Source organism: Papaver somniferum, chromosome 8 (assembly GCF_003573695.1).
Source record: "Papaver somniferum cultivar HN1 chromosome 8, ASM357369v1, whole genome shotgun sequence".
NCBI lineage: Eukaryota > Viridiplantae > Streptophyta > Magnoliopsida > Ranunculales > Papaveraceae > Papaver > Papaver somniferum.
This window is the reverse complement of record NC_039365.1, coordinates 71389058-71408134: the sequence shown is the minus strand read 5'-3', so window position 1 is coordinate 71408134 and position 19077 is coordinate 71389058. Positions and strand designations below refer to the sequence as shown.

The 19077-nt window shown below is 35.8% G+C and overlaps 1 protein-coding gene across 1 annotated transcript; it reads left to right on the top strand.

The window, feature by feature from the left end:
* Window positions 1-6851: 6851 nt before the first annotated feature.
* Window positions 6852-7736, top strand: LOC113304781 (mavicyanin-like). Its single transcript, XM_026553919.1, has 2 exons — window positions 6852-7077; window positions 7180-7736. Exons 1-2 carry the CDS (start codon window positions 6891-6893, stop codon window positions 7572-7574), a joined length of 582 nt encoding a protein of 193 aa, XP_026409704.1. The 5' UTR covers window positions 6852-6890; the 3' UTR covers window positions 7575-7736.
* Window positions 7737-19077: the final 11341 nt, after the last annotated feature.

The following is a 19077-nucleotide window of genomic DNA, read 5'->3' as shown; positions in this document are numbered from 1 at the left end:
GATGCTTTGAATGACTTTGCTCATTTTTGTAACGTCAATTAATCTTCAATTTAGCCATTTTTTTTTTGGGTGAACGGATTCACTTTTACTTTCTACAAAAGCACGAAAATAGTGTTATTAACCAAAATATCAAGTCCTAGCTAATATAAATGTGAGTATAAAATGTATCACTTACATGCTTATCAACCGTGTCATCTACGTAACATTCCATTGTGCTTCCGGTGAGTTCTTTAAACATCATGTTAACCAGCCTCTGACAAGTTGATCATGTGCTCTTTAGACCGAAGGGCATTTCCTTGAAATGATATACTTCATTATTTGTGATGAACGCAATATGCTCTTCGTCCTTTGGATTCATTGGTATATGAGTATACCGTGAATATCTATCCATGAAGGATGATCTGCCACACCCTAAGATAGTTTTTATTGTCATATATATGTCTGGAAGGGGATAACTATCTTTGGGGCATATGCTTTAATAAGTTTGTAAAGTCTGTGCAGACTCTTACCTTACAGTTCTTCTTCATTATGGCTACAATATTTGATATCATTCTGGATATTTGTATTCTTTGAACATTTGTTTGTACTGCATCATACAACTTATCCATTATTTTTCATTTCTTTTGCTTTATTGGCTTTAAGTCTGGGCTGATGTTTATTGATTGACAGGCGATACTTGGATCAATCCCCACCATGTCTGACATTTTCCAGGAAAAGAGGTATACATTTTCTTTTAAAACCCCTCTTTTCTTCAGCCGTGAGATCGTTATCTAAACCCAGGTTTACCTTTTCCAGCAGTTTAACTACTTGTTCTTTGAAATCTATGTCTGGAAAACTGACCAGATCCTTTTGTGCATCAGGCTTCATTGTCAAAATTTGTTGGATATATTGTTATTTGGCTGCCATGAAATTGACTTCCGCTTCGGTTTTTAAGAGCTTTAAGATTTTCCCTAGCAGTTTTAATTTATAGCCTATGGAATCTCCATGTTGGTCTTCCTGCTGGATGAGGGACAGAATAGACAACTCTTTTGACACAACTTGGTTGCTTTTGATGACATACTCGCATTTGTTTGTCATAAACTTTAGCTTATGATAGTATGTTGATGGTACGGCCTGCATTGCGTGGATCTAATTCCTTCCCAGAATAACATTGTATGGTTACTTGGTATTGAGAACCATGAAACCCACATTTTTTTTTAATTGGGCCAGCTTCGACTGTAAGAGTCATCTCTCCAATCGGGTATGTCTTTGAGCCATTGAATCCCACAATGGCAGATATGTTACTCTTTAGAACACCATCTCGTGTCAGCTTCATCTTATATGCTTCTTGGAGATAGATGATGTCACTGGTAGACCCATTATCAATCAGGATCTTGCGACAGTCCTAGTTTTCTATGATGAGCTCGACCACCAGTACGTCAGAATACTGAAAAGTGACCCCATCTAGATCCTTCTTGGTGAATCGTATGTCATATGGTGGTAAAAGTAATCCTTCACAGCTTAGATGAAGACCTGTGACATTCATCATCAGATACTTCCGTTTTCTGTCAGTAGGTCACATGGTAGTTTTGTCTCATATCTGGGTGCTGAGTGTATCATATTTATACACCCTTTGACTTACACTTCTATGGATTTTCCAATATTCCCTTGCTTTTGTAGTATGAACTATGGCATACGTCCTTCTTGTACCATGCTTTAATGAACCTAATTAGGTTCTTGCAGTTATTAGTGAGATATCCATTTGTTTCGTGATAAGTGCAATACAACTTTCCTTTCCGATATGCCCTCAGCTTCCTAGGTGGTAAGAAGAATGGTTTAATTTTCATGTACTAAAGTATTACCTCAGGTGTGGCATTCATATTTAGGAAGTTCTTTGACTCTTTTTTCCATTTCAGCTCAAACGCTTCTCTAAAGTTTCCCTCTTAGACTGCTGGTTTGGGGACTTGGGTGAGAGAGATCTCTTTTCTCCTGAGGTATGCAGAGATGAGTATACCTTATGGTCTGAACTAGGAAAGTTCAAGCTGTATTGTTCCCTTCTGGCGAATTTACCGGCTCTAGTATAGACTTTTTCCAAGGACTCGAGAGTGAAGAAAATTCGAATTTCTCCCTAAACAAGGTCATTTCTGAAAAATCTGCAAAGTACTTTCACATGTGCTTGATCGACTGGGGTTGCTGCTGCCTTTAATCTTCTTAGAAAATCGATGAAACTTTCGTCACTTCCTTTACTAACTCTGCAAATGTCATCTAGAACATCTCCTTGCTTAATGTTGCAGCAATAGTTCTGAATAAACAATGATTTCAGGTCCTCGAACGTTCTAATTGAATTTGATGGATGGCATCTGAAACCATGTCAAAACGTCTTCTTGTAGACTGCTTGGAAAAAACCTTGTCGTTATCTGGGTATTGTCCAGATATAGAGCCATCAGTAGCTCGAAATGAAATATATGCCCATTCGAATCTGAATCTCCCTTCAAACCTCTGAAAGTTGGCAAAAGAAACTTTTTTGGTAATCGACAATCACGGATCTCCTTTGATAATGGAATTTCTTTGAATATATATGTCGGGTCATTTTTGGATTTGTTAACCATCAACTTCATCCTAACCTCTTGAGCTTTCGTCATCCTATCGATCTTTGAATCTATAGACTCACGGACCAAGTCAACGGTGACAGCTGATGGAGACTCAAAAATTACGTGTCTCGAAATTTTACAATTAATTAGCTAACGAGCTGTAATTTCTGAGTTCGTATCTCAAATGCCTTTGTTGTTTACCTGGTAACTGGTTAATCATGGATGACTGAGGTAGTAGAGGTGGTACATTTAGGTTTAATTCTGAGTGTTCCAGTTGCGTACCCAGTTGTTGTACAACTGGTGTAATAACTTGTTGAGTTGGAGGATGTGTCAGTTGATTTACTTTCTCACCTAGGTTACAGATTGACTTCAGCAGGTCTTGGAGCATGTCACCTGAAATTTGTACTAAGAGAGTCATTGTAAGAGTTGGTGGTCTTGGTGGCCTCATGTGTTGATTAGGTGTTACAGTTGGACCTATTAGAACAGCTTGTAGTTGACCACTTTCCATCACTGTTTAAGTTGTGATTGTTGGTGGTACAACTGTTGTTGCTAGTATAGGTGTTGTTGTGTTCCCAGCTGGTGTTGTTGTACTTGATGGTGTTAAGCTCATAGTTGGCACTTCATGTGTGCTTAGATTTGGTTGATCCACCATTGGTGTGATCGGTATTGGTCGCAACGGTGAGGTTACACTAGTTCTAGGTGGTAATCTTCTTTGTTGGCGTTCCATAACATCACAATCACAGATAGAGTAAAATGAGTATATGTGAATTGGGCATTTTTAGTCAAGATGAAAACCATTGACTAGATATGGCTTTTGCAAGATCACCGCATTTCATTTTGGCGGCAAAACTTTTGAGTCGGTTCATTTCATGACTTGGTAACCATTGATTAAGCACTGCTTAGTTGTTACGCAATAGAGTCATTATCATAAATCAACTACTAATAGTTGTGGTTAGCAAGCTAATCAGCAGATCATCACATCCTTTGAATAGAAAGATCTCAAAATTTAAGCGAATCTAGCATTTATATTAACTAACATAAACAGCTATCATGTGTTTCAGGCTTGTTCTATTCAGAAGAGTTGATCTTCAAATATTTTCCTAGTGAAAACCTAACAATAGTTGAATTATGTAACTTAAACGACTTGTAAAAATGTGATTCTAGATGAAGAACTTATATCTAAGTACATCACATCGTCATGCTATAGTCGGATTTTAAGTTTATGCGTTTGAAGATTTTTATTCATCAATATAATTGTATTTCAATTTTATCAAAACATCTGTATATCTATATCTGAGATTTGTGCTCTTAAAATATCATGAAGCAAGTAAGGCTTTAAACCAGAAAACATTAAGAATCTAGAACATTCTAGATCTAGAGTTGAAAATTTCTTTTCTGCTATTTTTTTCACTGATCAATAGATCTGATCATGGAGGATATGTTTATGAGATTACAGTATTTAAAATCAGCCGTTAAAAGTTCGATTTTATTCAGAATCATCATATTATGAACTAATAAACACACAGATCATCAATATTTGAGCACATCATGCTTAATCTTGCTATTTGTCAAGTAATTATACTGAATCATGCATCAAAATTAGATTTGTGATCTATACTATGTGTAAAAACATGAAGTTCTACAAAACTAGTCGGCGCCAATGAAGATACGTCGATTTGTACGTGGGTTCATACCTTCACAATGTATGATTGTCGTCTTTGATTCTGGAATACGTTCTTGATTATCACTTTGTCCTCTGATCTTCGATCAGGATTCTTGCGATGTGAGGTTAGGTTTTCCTGATTATCTTCTAAGTCGGTTGTGGTTAGTGGTTTAGAAGAGAATCACAGAGAGGAGAGAGATAATTATCTGAAGTCTATTTTTTATTATTAGAATGAACTTGTTCACATCCTTCGCCTTTCTGGATATTTATGCATGATATGAACACGGCAATCACATGTAGATGACTAAGCATGTGACAGCTTGGACTTGATAGTTTCCCGCCCTGTGCTTATACCGAGTTAGGATATTTTTTCTGGTCCCCCCTTCAAGTGGCAGCATCGAGAATCTTCTGAGCTTCGTACCTGGACTCAGGTCTTCCGTGCCTAGATCCGTGTCTCTGTCTTGTTTGGTCGCCTATGGCTCGATCCTTGGACATCTGGTTCAGGTCTTCAACGTCCGACCTTGAGTCTTATTTCATGTTCTCCGTTGTATCACTCTTCGGCTATCAGTTCTCTGATAGATGTTATATTTTGTCATCTACGTTTACTACGACAACGACCACAGTGAATATGGTTACTTATCAAAGATAGTTATAATACGTTTACACAACAACCCAAAAATGAGATTTGTTTTTTGAAAAACCGTAGCAATATCAGAAAAAGCCTATGTCAAACCCCATTGAAAGGTTAAATAAGTAGGTGGTTGCCACTAGACACGCAAGATATCATAGCCGTGGGTAAGCATCCTCAAAAGTCTTAGAGAATAAGTTTTTTTAGGAGCATGGAATTTTTGAGTTGACCATTATGTGCTTCTTTTTTTTTTTTTGAAAAAGAGGATAACCTCATTGCATTGATAAGGAATTACGGTAATCTCCAAAAGAAGAATTACGGCATGTTGTTACATCATCATTCCATGACTGAATGTTTAAATAAGTTAACATTTCCCATAGGCTTTGATCTACCCAGTTATGCTTTACAACATATTTGTTACAAAAAAATGCTAGTTTAGCTGCCCAAATTATATCAGTTCTTCTTACAAAGTTAAAGTCCTTAACTAAAAAGTTTATATCGAATTTTGAGTTGTTTCCAAAGTCTGCACTAATCATGTATTTTTGTTTTCTTGCTTCTGCATACTTTTTTATCAGCAACATGAGAGTTGGTTGCGAGTCACTTCTTAAAGAAATGATGTGTCCACTCCATTCTGTTGCCCATTGGAAAACCGCATCCGCTTCTGCCTTCTCTATTTCTTATGTAGTTGAGCAATCTGCATGCAACCCTCTAGCTTCTCTGATTCTCCCTGTATGATTAATCAAAGTTAGACCAATTCCAGTCTTAGCTGTAGAAAACATCATTATGAAAGCAATATTAATTTTCAAATGCATGTTTCCTAGTTGTTCCTCCACCCGTTGAGTAGATATTTTCAACATCTCATCATTATTTGGATTATAATACAAAGATTGCATTATATTGTAACCTGTTTGGTTTACATAGTTAAAGCTATTGATATATTTAATAACATTATTTGTTGTTTATGTATTATTTTGGCTTTTCTTTTGAAAAGTAACCTTGCATATGGCTTTCCAAATATGCCAGATAATTATGCTACCCAATACCTCCCATTCAATGTCATAACTTCCCTTTGCTGAATTGTCAAAGCAGTTAGTTAGCCATTTATGGAAAGAGTGGGTACCGTTCATTACATAATTCATATCAAGGTTAAAATGCATCCACACATGTTGGGCAAAATTACACTGTAAAAAGAGATGAGTTAGAATTTCCTGACCATTGTTACACAATTTGCATTTTGTGTTTATTCCTGGGATGATAATTGCCACCCTCACACTGTTTCCTGACCATTATGTGCTTAGGCCATCCATCCTGCAAAGTTAAGGGTGTCGTAATAGTAGAAAATGACTAAGTTATTTTGAGGGAAAATGTACCATATGCCCAATCTTGAGGGAGATAGATAATCGAAGGGGAACTTGAAATAGAAACTCCATGTGAGATGGAAGACATATGAAACTGTATGTCTCATGTCCATTTAAGTAGAGAGACCACACATGACACCGCTAATTAGACAGTGCATTTGCATCTGTCCATGTGCTCGAGTAACAAATTATTGTCTTCTCTTCATAACTCTTAAGTTCAGAATTACCCATCAGGACCTACTATTTTTAAATAAAACTCAAATTTCAACTGATTATATGAAACACAAATCTAAGCAAGATGCTGTGGGCACACTTAAATAAGATCAAATTATCATCTAAAAAATCTAGAATTAATACTCAATACCATATATGATGCTTGTAATCTAAAGAGTCTCTAACCCACTAGCTTTTGACTTTCACACTGTTATCGACCATATTACAGTCTCTTGATAACTACGGATGGTCAGGATCAAACCGACACGAAAATTGTAATATTAAAGTTAACTAAGTTGGGCCCACCTAAATAATAACTCACAACTCATGTTTCTCTCTTCCTAATTTTATGGGGTATTGTCGTAATTTTAATCACGCATTATTTTCTTACTACATGGTAGAACCTCTGAGCATCCTCCTCCACCATTTCTCTCACATTTCTGCGGACAGAGAGAGAAATGGGTCCAAAGTATCAACTTTTCTTGGCAATTCAATTTCTGGTTTTACTATTCTTGCAAACCAATGTCATTTGCTATCAGTTCAAAGTTGGAAATATGAATGCTTGGGGAATTCCAACTTCTGCAAATCCTAACGTCTACACCAATTGGGCCAAGAAATATCACCCAAAGATTGGTGATTCTCTCTGTAAGTGTTTTCTCTCGCCTCCACATGGTCCTTTTTAACTTGTTCATTTCAAAATCGATCGTTATTGTTGATGTATGTTTATGTTCGTGTATGTATTTGTAGTGTTTCTTTATCCACCAGGTGAGGATTCAGTTATTCAAGTAACAGAGCAATCTTTCATAAGTTGCAATCTTAAAGATCCAATCTTGTACATGAATAATGGTAATTCTTTGTTCAACGTAACTTCAGAAGGTAGATACTTTTTCACCAGTGGAGAACCCGGGCATTGTGAAAAACGGCAGAAACTCGCAGTTTCCGTTTTATTCGCTAACGGGTCTGCACTCCCTCCTTCATATGCACCAGAAGGATCAGCGGCAGATAGTTCTACACCTTCTTACCCTACCGTATTTGGTTATGTCCCTTTGAAGTCGATGTCTTCACCAGTTCCAGCTTTTTCGAGTAAAATTGCAGCTGCTATCGGGGTAATAATCTTTGCAGCAATCAATTACGCTATGTAGATGAGCATAAAGTAATTACAATTCAGGGTTGCTCAAATCTGAAATTTTGTTTATTATTTGGACTCGATTTTTATTTGGAAACTTCACTAGATTTGGTACAAGGATGTTATTCTTTTCGGTCACAATAATAAAATTCTCAGCAAGTGTTTCAAAGTTTATTTCATTGCCGTGTTAACTGTATGTGGGTCATAAATCTCATAAGACATGTTATTTTTTTTATTTTTTTTTGGATAAACGAGGAGCCTTTTCATTGATGGAAACTCAAGGTTACAATGAGTTTAAGATCGAAAATAAGAGAATACAAAGTAACAAGAACATACTGTACAAGTACAATACCGAGAAATCCGATAAGAGAAAGAGGAGGATTACCGGAGTAAGACAAATATATGTATGAATAAGATCCGATTAAATCGGAGGAAAAATGGTTTTTCGCGGAATTAGAATCCAACCATTTAGTTAGTTTTTCTTCTTTAGAAAGAGATGCTTCCAAATTGAGAGTGATTTGCTCAAATCTCTTAGAACTAGCGATGAAGCTTCCGTCGTCAAAGAAATCACCGATGAAGATCGTTGGAGATCATCACTATCGATCTTGAAACCCAACCCAATAACCATGAACCCTCATTAAAGCGAAGATAAGCCTCAAAAGAGTAGATAAAACCACCATTATGATGTTGATAAGAAGAAAACATAATAAAAACTAAGCTATAACTACTAACTAACCTAAAAACCAAGAAATAATGAAGAAATCTGCTCAGATCCAGCCCAAAATGGACTAGATCTGAGCAGAAAAGGGTTGATGGTTTTGTTGTTGAAGAAGAAGGAGGAGTGAGAGAGGAGAGAGAACAATGGTATCTTAGGACATGTTATTCCTTTGTCGCAAAGTTGATTAATTTCATAGGCTTTCTATAGTACCGGAGAAAAGTTGCCAAAAAGCAGAAATGCGATGGTCTTACTTTCTTACTTATATCATGGTTTCCTCGGGGCATATCGTGTTGGACGGTTTTTTCACACACAGTTCACGGATCTTCATCAACATGTGATAAAGAAAAATTATTGTAGTACTGAATCCTCCTCATATGTAAAGTGGTAATATTTAGGAGAGATAAAAAAAACTCTGTTACAACGAGAGAAGAGTACCAGGCACAATTAGATCAACACTGAAACATATTCAGTATTTACAGGACTACTTGGATAGGATAAGACAACACATGTGTTAATCCTGAGAGATTCTAGCATAAATGATACAGTAATATTGCGAAAATGATTTATATTCCGCAGATTATACCGAGATCTCACAAGAGAGTGGGACCCACACAAAACCCACCCCCTACAAATCTACCGGATCACTAGGTCTTGGATTTTTTGTCTCTTACGGAACAACCCGCGGGATTGGACCCGCGAGATGTCTATCACTTCCAATAATATTGAAGCTTCTGCATACCCCCAAAATTCCTTCCCCACTTATCCCCCAAATAGGTGGAATCATCTCCCACCGGTTGATTCAACAACTGCCCCTTGGGGGAAAGAGGGGAGCCATTATTATGAGAATATAATGTGGGGAAAAACTGGGAGAGAAATGTGGAGTATCTATCATTTTCGCATCATTACAGTTATTCTGACTAATAATATAACAAACTGTTACAGCTAACTAACTAAATAGTACACTATAGACTCAGTGTAACGTTGGTAACTAATAATAAATAATGTGACAAATTATTACAGTTAACTAACTAAATTGTAGACCATAACAGACTCAATGTAATGCTGCTAAGTAACAATGTAACAGACCGCTAAAACTGACTAACTAAATGGCACACCATAACAGACTCAGTGTAACGCTGCTAACTAACAATGTAACGAACTGCTACATCTGACTAACTAAATGGTACACCATAACAGACTCATTGTAACACCGGTGTAATAATGAAAGAAAGAGAAACTGGTGTAAGAATGAAAGAAAAAGAAAAGTTCCTATGTTATTACTTTTTTTTTTTGCGAATTGAACTAATATGTTAATGAGAAAAAAAAACAAATCAAATACATCACAAAGACGGAAGAAAATTAGCAAAAGGATAGAAAATGGCATTTTATGCCCATAATTAAGGAACATTCATCATAATAAGAGGATCAGAAAACATACTTGTATCATTGTGTTCTTATATTACATCACAATTACTCCTAATCCTAATTAGATAACTAAGGAATTTTGTCATATCATTCATCCGAATATTGTACAAAGAGGACTTCCTTGCAGCTGATCTATCAGCCACTTGATTTCATGTTCAATAAGTTTGAAACCCAAAAAATTCTGATATTCCTGTAATATCTTCATAACTGGTTTCACCACTTCTTGGTTCTGTCAGGACATCAAATATTGCTTTCCTTTAATAAAGTCAATTATCCTTTCACAACCCTCTGCAATCCAAATAGTCACAATATTTAAATCTCCAGTCCATGTAGCTACCTGCAAGTGAGTTATTGCTTCTGCTTTTTATGGACATGGAGCTTTGAGTACTCATGTCTTAGATCATTTTCCGTCTCCTACATCATTTCTCAAAATAAGTCCAAAACCAGCATTCAAAATGGAAGAAATCCAAAAAGCATAAAAGTTAAGTTTGACAGTTTTGTAGACGTTTTTCCCATGCATGAAGTTTTAATGCATGTACTTGAATTCATCTGAATGATACCAGAGTAAATCTTCTCAGAGTAATTACACTATAAATTCAAGTATCTCTGGATAGAGATAGAGGTCTACAAAGATGAACTTGATTTATCTTGAAAGATTCTAGTTGTTAGAGCATTGCTCGGTCGAACTCGCAAGCGTTGCTATCTCAAGCTTGTTTGCCAAGTTTGGGTGATCAAAACTATAAGTCTTGATTTCTAGTCTACTTATAGCTTTGTCTCGGAGATAGAATGTGTAGTTGAGCTTTAGACTTCATGGCGTTCATCGATTGAAGATGAATATCTACTGAGGAGAGATTGGAGGAACTTCATCAACAAAAGGTATATAGTGACTAAAACTTATCTATCACTCAGAAGTCTATTTTATTCTATCTTCAAATGAGACTAAGTCGTATAGCCATATAGACTTTTATATTATACACATTTGATATTTCGGGCCGAGTTTATCTCGCGTATCTATTTCTCGAAATACAAGTTGAAAGTTTTTTGCTTTAGCTACGTTCATCATGTTCTTGACGAGTTTAGTTGGAAACAATGTATTTGTTGGAAACTAAATAATAAGTCAAAAGATGACCATGTGAAAATTGCCTTGAAACATCTTACATGATTTCTGTGAGACGGTCATTTGATGTCGACTCGGAAAGTTTCGTTTTGATCATTCGATCACTTAAAAATTTCTTATAAGCTAATGGTATGTGTGTGACAGCCATTGTCGTCTTCTAAGGATGTTTCAATGATTGAAATGGGAGTTTAGAACAATTAACCTTTATACGGATACAACACTATATGCATACCAGTACGCAACTGTTTTGGTATGATTCAGGTCCGAAAACCTTATTTGCATACCAGTATGCGAACGGTTTTAACTGTTAAATTCCGGGAACCAAGTTGGCATACCAGTATGCGAACAGTTCTGCCTGAGTTAGGTCCGGGATGGCTGTTTGCTTACCCGTTTGCAAACGGCTGGAAAATACCATGTCTGGATACTATAGTTTGCGTACCAGTTTGCAAACTTAGTTGGTTAAGTTCTAAAATCGGTTAAGTATGATTCTCATACTCATAAGCAGATATATTAATAAATTAAGGAATGCAATCTTTGCAAACCGTGGATTAATGTTCATGAATTTATTTTGGTATAAGTACTTTATACGATTACGAATCAATCCGATTTTGTTTCAATTGGTTCATATATGTTTCTGTGAAATAGTGAACAATTGAACAACTCTATTAGTAACACAGTTAGATTCATTCAATTATCTATCATGATTGATTGATCATCATATTTGATCTAGAAGTGTTATATGAATATGGTTAAGAAAAAAGTGTTCATATGGCTAACTTCAGTTGACTATTGTTGAGCCAACTCAATATACACGTTTAGGAACGGTTACCCATATCTAAATGAAGGTATATTTCATTTGTGTGTAACAAGCTAAGACCATCTAACGATGGAGAGATATTGCTTTGGTTTTAAGCAAACTTAGCTTGAAATTTTAATCAGGTTTCTCATCTAAAACGGTGAATATTGAATGCTTTGTTACTAAGCTATCTTAGCTTTGATTGAAAGCAAACCCTGATTTGAAAGACTATGTAAGTATGAACTCTAGCAACTGGCAAAACCTAATCCCGACACTTTCATGTGTCCTATTTGTGACTAGAGTTGATTCTCCATTAACCTAGGTTTTTCCAAAACCATTATAGGTTAACGACTTGAAGACTTCATTTGGGATTCGTGAAGCCAGACCTAACTATTTTCTCTATAGTTGCGTGTTCTGATCTTACTTGTTCTATAATATTGAGTCATCTTCTCTAAGATTTGCTCGATATTTATCTCCGATACGTAAGATATAAAAAGTAATCACAAAGCTATTCGTCTCATTCTTTGTGATTTCACAATAACTTCTTCTACTACCATATAGTTAAGTTATTGTGAGGTGATAGATATTTCCAGTTTCTTCTTCGGGAATATAAGGCCGGATTATCAATTGGTTCCTGTTTGATTTATCAAAAGACGTAACAAAAACTTCGTAGGTACTTCTGTGGGAGACAGATTTATTCAATCAGAATAGACTTATCTATGGGTGACAGATTTGTTTATATGTCTTCGACTTTGGCTCATAGTAACTCTTAGTGATGGGTGAGATCATATAAGGGAATAAAGTCCGTCGAGTCTTGCTGGGATTCAGAGACGTAAGGAACGCGACTGTACCTTAATCGGTGTGAGACTTGGATAGGGTTCAACTGCATTCCAGTCTGAAGTTAACTTGTAGTCGGCTAGTGTCTGTAGTGGCTTAATACAGTGTGGTGTTCAAAAATGGTGTCTGTGTTATTTCTTTTCCGCACTATATTTATTTATATAATTGAAATATCACATGTTCTGCGTAGTTCAATCAATTGGTAAATCCAACCTTTGGTTGTTGATATAAATTGATTGACACTTGGGCATTGGTCTTTGTACCGTCCAAGTTATTCTCATACCAATCAGTTCACGTATTCCATCATGTTGATTTGATGATTGATTTGAGAAAGAGATATAACTCTTGGATATCTTTCCTTGATTGTGTCTGAATGTCTAGTTGATTCTATTGGAATTATATTGGAGTTAGTCCATACAGATTGTGGTTGTTAGACCTTCGTTTTTTCAATTGTATCAGAGCAGGAAAACAGTTAAAGGCCTCATAAGTCTGCGTTTATAGCAATCTGACTATATGGACAGTAAAGTCTCTGTAAACTCTTCACCAGGTTTAGATCTACTCAACTCCCAGTGTGTTCTAGAAACTATCGATGAGGTTGAGTGTCTTGATCTAGAGAAAATCATCAAAAATCTTTGTTGAGAGAAACAATGATTGGTAAGGAAAATTGATGGTCTTCATTGTGAAATTTATATAAAAAACTCCGATCTTCGAGAATGATCTGGAGCGGTAGTTAATCTCCAGAAGAAGTTGGATGAACAATTCCGGATCAATACTGACCTTGTTGCATAAATTGCAAAAAGTAAGGATTTGAAAGTCTGTCAACGTATCTTCAATGGATCTGAAAAACTCCTTTAATACTTCCCTAAAGGATTGTCGTAATCCAAGAGATAAGCGAGGTTTAGACTTTGTAAAACCTGATGTGACTCAAAATTTCTCGGATGAGTTTAAAGATATTGGTACATGTATGTTTTGTGGTTCTCGTGATCATTTTCAACATACATGTATACCTTTCAAGAAAAGTATAAAGGTTTCTAGTGATCTTCACAAGAAAGTTGAACAACTGTTTACTGCTCTAAAAAGGTGTACAAAACTAACAAGAAAACCCAAATGGGATAGTAGTGTGAGTATGGGAGCTTTTGCTATAAAATCAATATCACCCTTTCAATGATTCCTTGATAGTGGGTGTACCCGGCATATGACTGGAGATCTTTCTTGGTTTGTGGATTCGAGATATTTGAAGGAGGTCCAGTAACACTTGGAGATGGGAGCTGTTGCTATATAAGAAAAAATGGGACGATCAAACTACCAGGCGTTGCTGAAATCCATGATGTCGTATATGTAAAAGGTATGACTGCTAATCTTCTTTTTGTTAGTCAAAATTGTGACAAAGGACACAAAGTTGTCTTCAATGCAGATGGATGTGACATTGTAGACAAGACTGGAAAAATAACTTTTCAGGGAACTCGTGGTAAAAATAACTGTTATCTGTTGGATACTCAGTTTAATAATTGCTGCAATTTGACTATGGTGGAATCTACACATCTTTGGCATGAACGTTTTGGTCACATCAATTACCGGTTTCTAACTAAGATCATTAAAAAAGAACTTGTTAGAGGTGTTACCAAAATCAATGCTAAGATTAAAGGTGTATGTGGTGCCTGTCAAAAGGGTAAACAAACAAAAATTCCACATAAATCATCTCGAGATATTCTCATTAAAGCTCCACTTGACTTAATTCATATGGATCTCTTCGGTCCTATTAAACAACCTACTATTGCAGAGAAGATGTATGCTTTAGTTATGGTAGATGATTACACCAGATTCACTTAGGTAGCCTTCTTAGCTCATAAGAATGAAACTCTTGGTGAATTCAAGATTATTGTTAATAGAATCCAGAACGAATAGGGTCGCAAGCTAAAGAAAATTAGAAGCGACAGTGGAACTGAATTCAAGGACACAAAGGCATTTGAATTTTGTGATAAACTGGAGATTATTCAACAATACTCACCACCCATTACTCCACAAGCAAATGGATTTGCAGAAAGGAAGAACAGGAACATTCAGGAAATGACAAGGGTAATGCTCCATAATAAAAACTTACCGTTAAAGTTTTGGGGAGAAGTTTTTTTTACAGCATGTTACTTGGTCAACCGTGTCTATCTACGGTCAAAACCCCTAAATACTTCTTATGAGTTATGGTACGGTAAGAATCCCAACTTACATTATCTCAGAGTGTTTGGAAGTAAGTGCTATGTTCTAAAAGATCGAGAACAGAAACGGAAATTTGATTCCAAAAGCGATGAAGGCATTTTTCTTGGCTATGCATCTGACAGTCGTGGTTTTCGAGTATACAATCTCAAAACCCATGTTATGATAGAATCAGTAAATGTTATCATTGACGATCTGAGCGATTTCCGTCATGATGACCTTCCTGTTGAATTGCCTCTAACGGAGACAATTGAGAAAGTCAAAGAAATCCCGGAATCAGTAGAAGTTGTTCCAACGGTTACTGATCCTAATGTTTCTAATGACGAGGATAGAACCCCTAGTCAGGGTATTCCTGTGCAACGAGAACATGCTCTACCTCGACACCTCTGGGTTTAAAGGAATCATGACACTAACAGTATTATTGGAGGTAAGGACTCTACAGCTAAGACGAGAGGAAAACTTCAAAATATTTGCAATTTTTGATGTTATCTATCGCGAGTAGAACCAAAAAACATTGATGAATCTCTTAGCGATCCCTTTTTGGTGAATGCAATGCATGAAGAGTTAATTCAAAGACAATATGTATGGGAACTCGTACCTTGTCACTCCAATGTAAATATCGTCGGTACTAAATGGATAATCAAGAATAAGTCAGATGAATTTGGCACAATTGTCAGAAACAAAGCTAGACTTGTCGCTCAGGGATACTCACAGATTGAAGGTATCGATTTTGACGAGACCTTTGCTCTGTAGCACGCCTTGAGTCCATTAGATTGCTTTTAGCTCATTCTTGTTTTTCGAGATTAAGCTATTTCAAATGGACATAAAATCCGCATTCTTAAATGGATGTCTAAAGGAAGAGCTGCTCATCCCAAAGTATTTGAAAGTTCAGAATTTCCATATCATGTCTTTAGGATCAGAAAGGTATTATATGGATTAAAACAAGCACCTCGTGCTTGGTTTGAAAAACTAACCACTTATCTTCTTAGGAAAGGTTTTCGAGAGGCGGTGCTGATAAAACATTGTTCATCAAATGGAGTGGGAAGGATGTTGTTATTTCTTAAGTATATGTAGATGATATCATATATGGATCAACCTCTGAGAAACTTGCAAAAGAATTCCAAGTCTCTCTTGGTAGGGAATTTGAGATGAGCAATGTTGGTGAATTAAAATTCTTTTTAGGATTAAAAATTCAGCAACACAAGGAAGTAATTTACTTATCTCAATAAAAATATGCCAGAGATCTTGTAGAAAGGTTCAGTCTTGAGAAGTCAACTCCAAAACTTACTCTTGTGCCCACTACTAGAAAGATGCATAGAGATGAGAAAGGTGTCAATGTGGATCAGAAACTTTATTGATCAATCAGTGGAAGTCTTTTATATTTTATAGCTACGAGACCTAATATTTCTTTTAGTGTTGGTTGTTGTGCTAGATTTCAGGCTAATCCAAAGGAATCTCATCTTGCAGCTGCAAAAAGGATCATGCGATACATTTAACACACTATCGGCTATGGTCTATCTTATACTTTTGATATTAACACTGATCTTACTGCTTATTCAGATGCTGACTGGGCAGGTTGCGTGGAAGAAAGAAAGAGTACATCCGGGGGTTTTACTATGTAAGATTGAATCTTGTGGCATGTCATGGCAAGAAACAAAACTCACAATCCCTTTAAACATGCGAAGTAGAATATATCTCTGCAGGTTCGTGTTGTAATCAACTTCTACGGATAAAACAAATGCTTGTTAATTATGGAATTGACACTGGTGTAATAAAGATCTGTTATGATAACTCAAGTGTGATTCGCATCACTGAGAATCATGTTAAGCACTCAAGAACTAAGCACATCGACATCATGTATCATTATAGATCTCTATGAAAATGGTATCATTAACATGGAATATGTGCCGTCTGAGCAACAATCGGCTAATATTCTTACCAAACCTAGAGATACTGCTACGTTTCAACACTTACGGCGGTCTATTGGTGTTGTTTTGGTTCATTAGAATTATAGCTTTTTACTTTCCCCTGGATCTATCTATATCTTTTGGGAAATAAAAGCTTGATGTTCCAGTGTAGTGTTGTTTCAATTCCACATTTGTTTCTAATAGTTGTATCTCTGTTAAGTATCAAAATCCTTTTTTTTCTTGTAAAAGTAAGGTCGCTCTTGTTGTTCTTTCAGGAATGACATTTTATGGGAGATAATTCTTAATTGAACTTGCGCTTGATTGCCAAATCTTTGTGGGGAGTGCGGTTGTGGAATATTGTAGGAGTTATCTTGTATCTTTATAAAATCCTTGATGAATACACTAGGTTTCGACTATGTGAAAGCATCACAACCAAGTTAATATGTTCTCTTTTAGTCATGAATAATCTCTTTGAGAATTTCATTATGATCCCGCTAGTTTTCGTACCTTTGACGATTTATATTGACAAAAAGGGGGAGAATTATTTTCTAGTTCACACTACATACATATGGTTTACGGATCACTATGTAAGCGGGAGTAGTTTTCATTGTGAGTTGAAGTATTGACTAAGGGGGAGTGACACTTATCACCGTAGTGTTGTTTTCAAAGTTATGATATAATTGAACTTTGATGGTGAGTAACAATACTATGACATTGTATAACAATAATTGAGAACATTTGTTTTCTTATTGTTATGGCTACAGAATTTCAACAACTATGATGATGAATTGAACACGTTCAGAATCACTGGAGTTCTTGGAGTGACGAAGAATTCAAGGAATGGTGAAGACCCATAGAAATCAAGCATTTGGATGAGAAACTACAAAGTTTATTTATTTTGTAATCCATATATATTGATAGTTTTGTCACTAAGATTGACAAAGGGGGAGATTGTTAGAGCAGTGCTCGGTTGAAATCGCAAGTGTTGCTATCTCAAGCTTGTTTGTCCGGTTTAGGTATCAAAACTATAAATCTTGATTTCTAGTCTACTTATAGCTATGTCTCGGATTAGGATAGAATGTGAAGTTGAGCTTTAGACTTCACGACGTTCATCGATTGAAAACGAAGATCTACTAATGGGAGCTTGGAGGAACTTCATCAACAAAAGGTATGTGGAAACTTAAACTCATTTATCACTCAAAAGTCTATTCTATTATATATCCTATTGAGACTAAGTCGTATATCTATATAGACTTTTATATTATACAAATTTGATATTTCGAGTCGAGTTTATCTCGCGTGTCTATTTCTCGAAATACAAGTTGAAAGCTTTTTGATTTAGCTAGGTTCATCATGTTCTTGACGAGTTTAGTTGGAAACAATCTATTTGTTGGAAACTAAATAATAAGTCAAAGATGATCATGTTAAAATTGCTTTGAAACATCTTACGTGATTTGTGTGAGACAGTCATTTGATGTCGACTCAGAAAGTTTCGTATTGATCATTCAATCACTTGAAAATTACTTGTAAGCTAATGGTGTGAGACAACCATTGTCGTCTTCTAAGGATATTTCAATGATTGAAATGGCAGTTTAGAACAATTAAACTTTGTCTGGATGCAACACAGTATGCAAACTGTTTTGGTATGATTCTGGTCCGGAAACTTTGTTTGCATACCAGTATGCAAACAGTTTTAACTGTTAAATTCCGGGAACCAAGTTTGCATACCAGTATGCGAACAGTTTCACCTGAGTTAGGTCTGGGACAGCTGTTTGCGTACCCGTTTGCAAACGGCTGGACAAGACCAAGTTTGGATACTATAGTTTGCGTACAAGTTTGCAAACTTAGTTGGTTAAGTTCTAAAATCGGTGAAGTGTGATTCTCATACTCATGAACAGATATATTAATAAATTAAGGAAAGCAATCTTTGCAAACCGTGGATTAATGTTCATGAATTGATTTTGGTATAAGTACTTTATACGATTACGAACCAATCTGACTTTGTTTCAATTGGTTCATATATATTTATGTGAAATAGTGAATAATTGAACAACTCTATTAGTAACACAATTAGATTCATTTGATTATCTTTCATGATTGATTGATCATCATATTTGATCTAGAAGTGTTAGATGAATATGGTTAAGACAAAAGTGTTCATATGGGTAACTTTGGTGAACTATTGTTGGGCCAACTCAATATACACGTTTAGGTATGGTTACCTATATCTAAATGAAGGTATATTTCATTTGTGTGTAAGAAGCTAAGACCATCTAACGGTGGAGAGATATTGCTTTGGTTTTATAAAACCATTGTAGGTTAACGACTTGAAGACTTCATTTGGGATTCGTGAAGCCAGACCCAACTATTTTCTCTGTAGTTGTGTGTTCTAATCTTACTTGTTCTATTGTGTTGAGTACTATATTATCTAATATTTGCTCGAGATTTATCTCTAATAGACAAGATATAAAAAGTAATCATAAAGCTCTTTGTATCATTCTTTGTGATTCC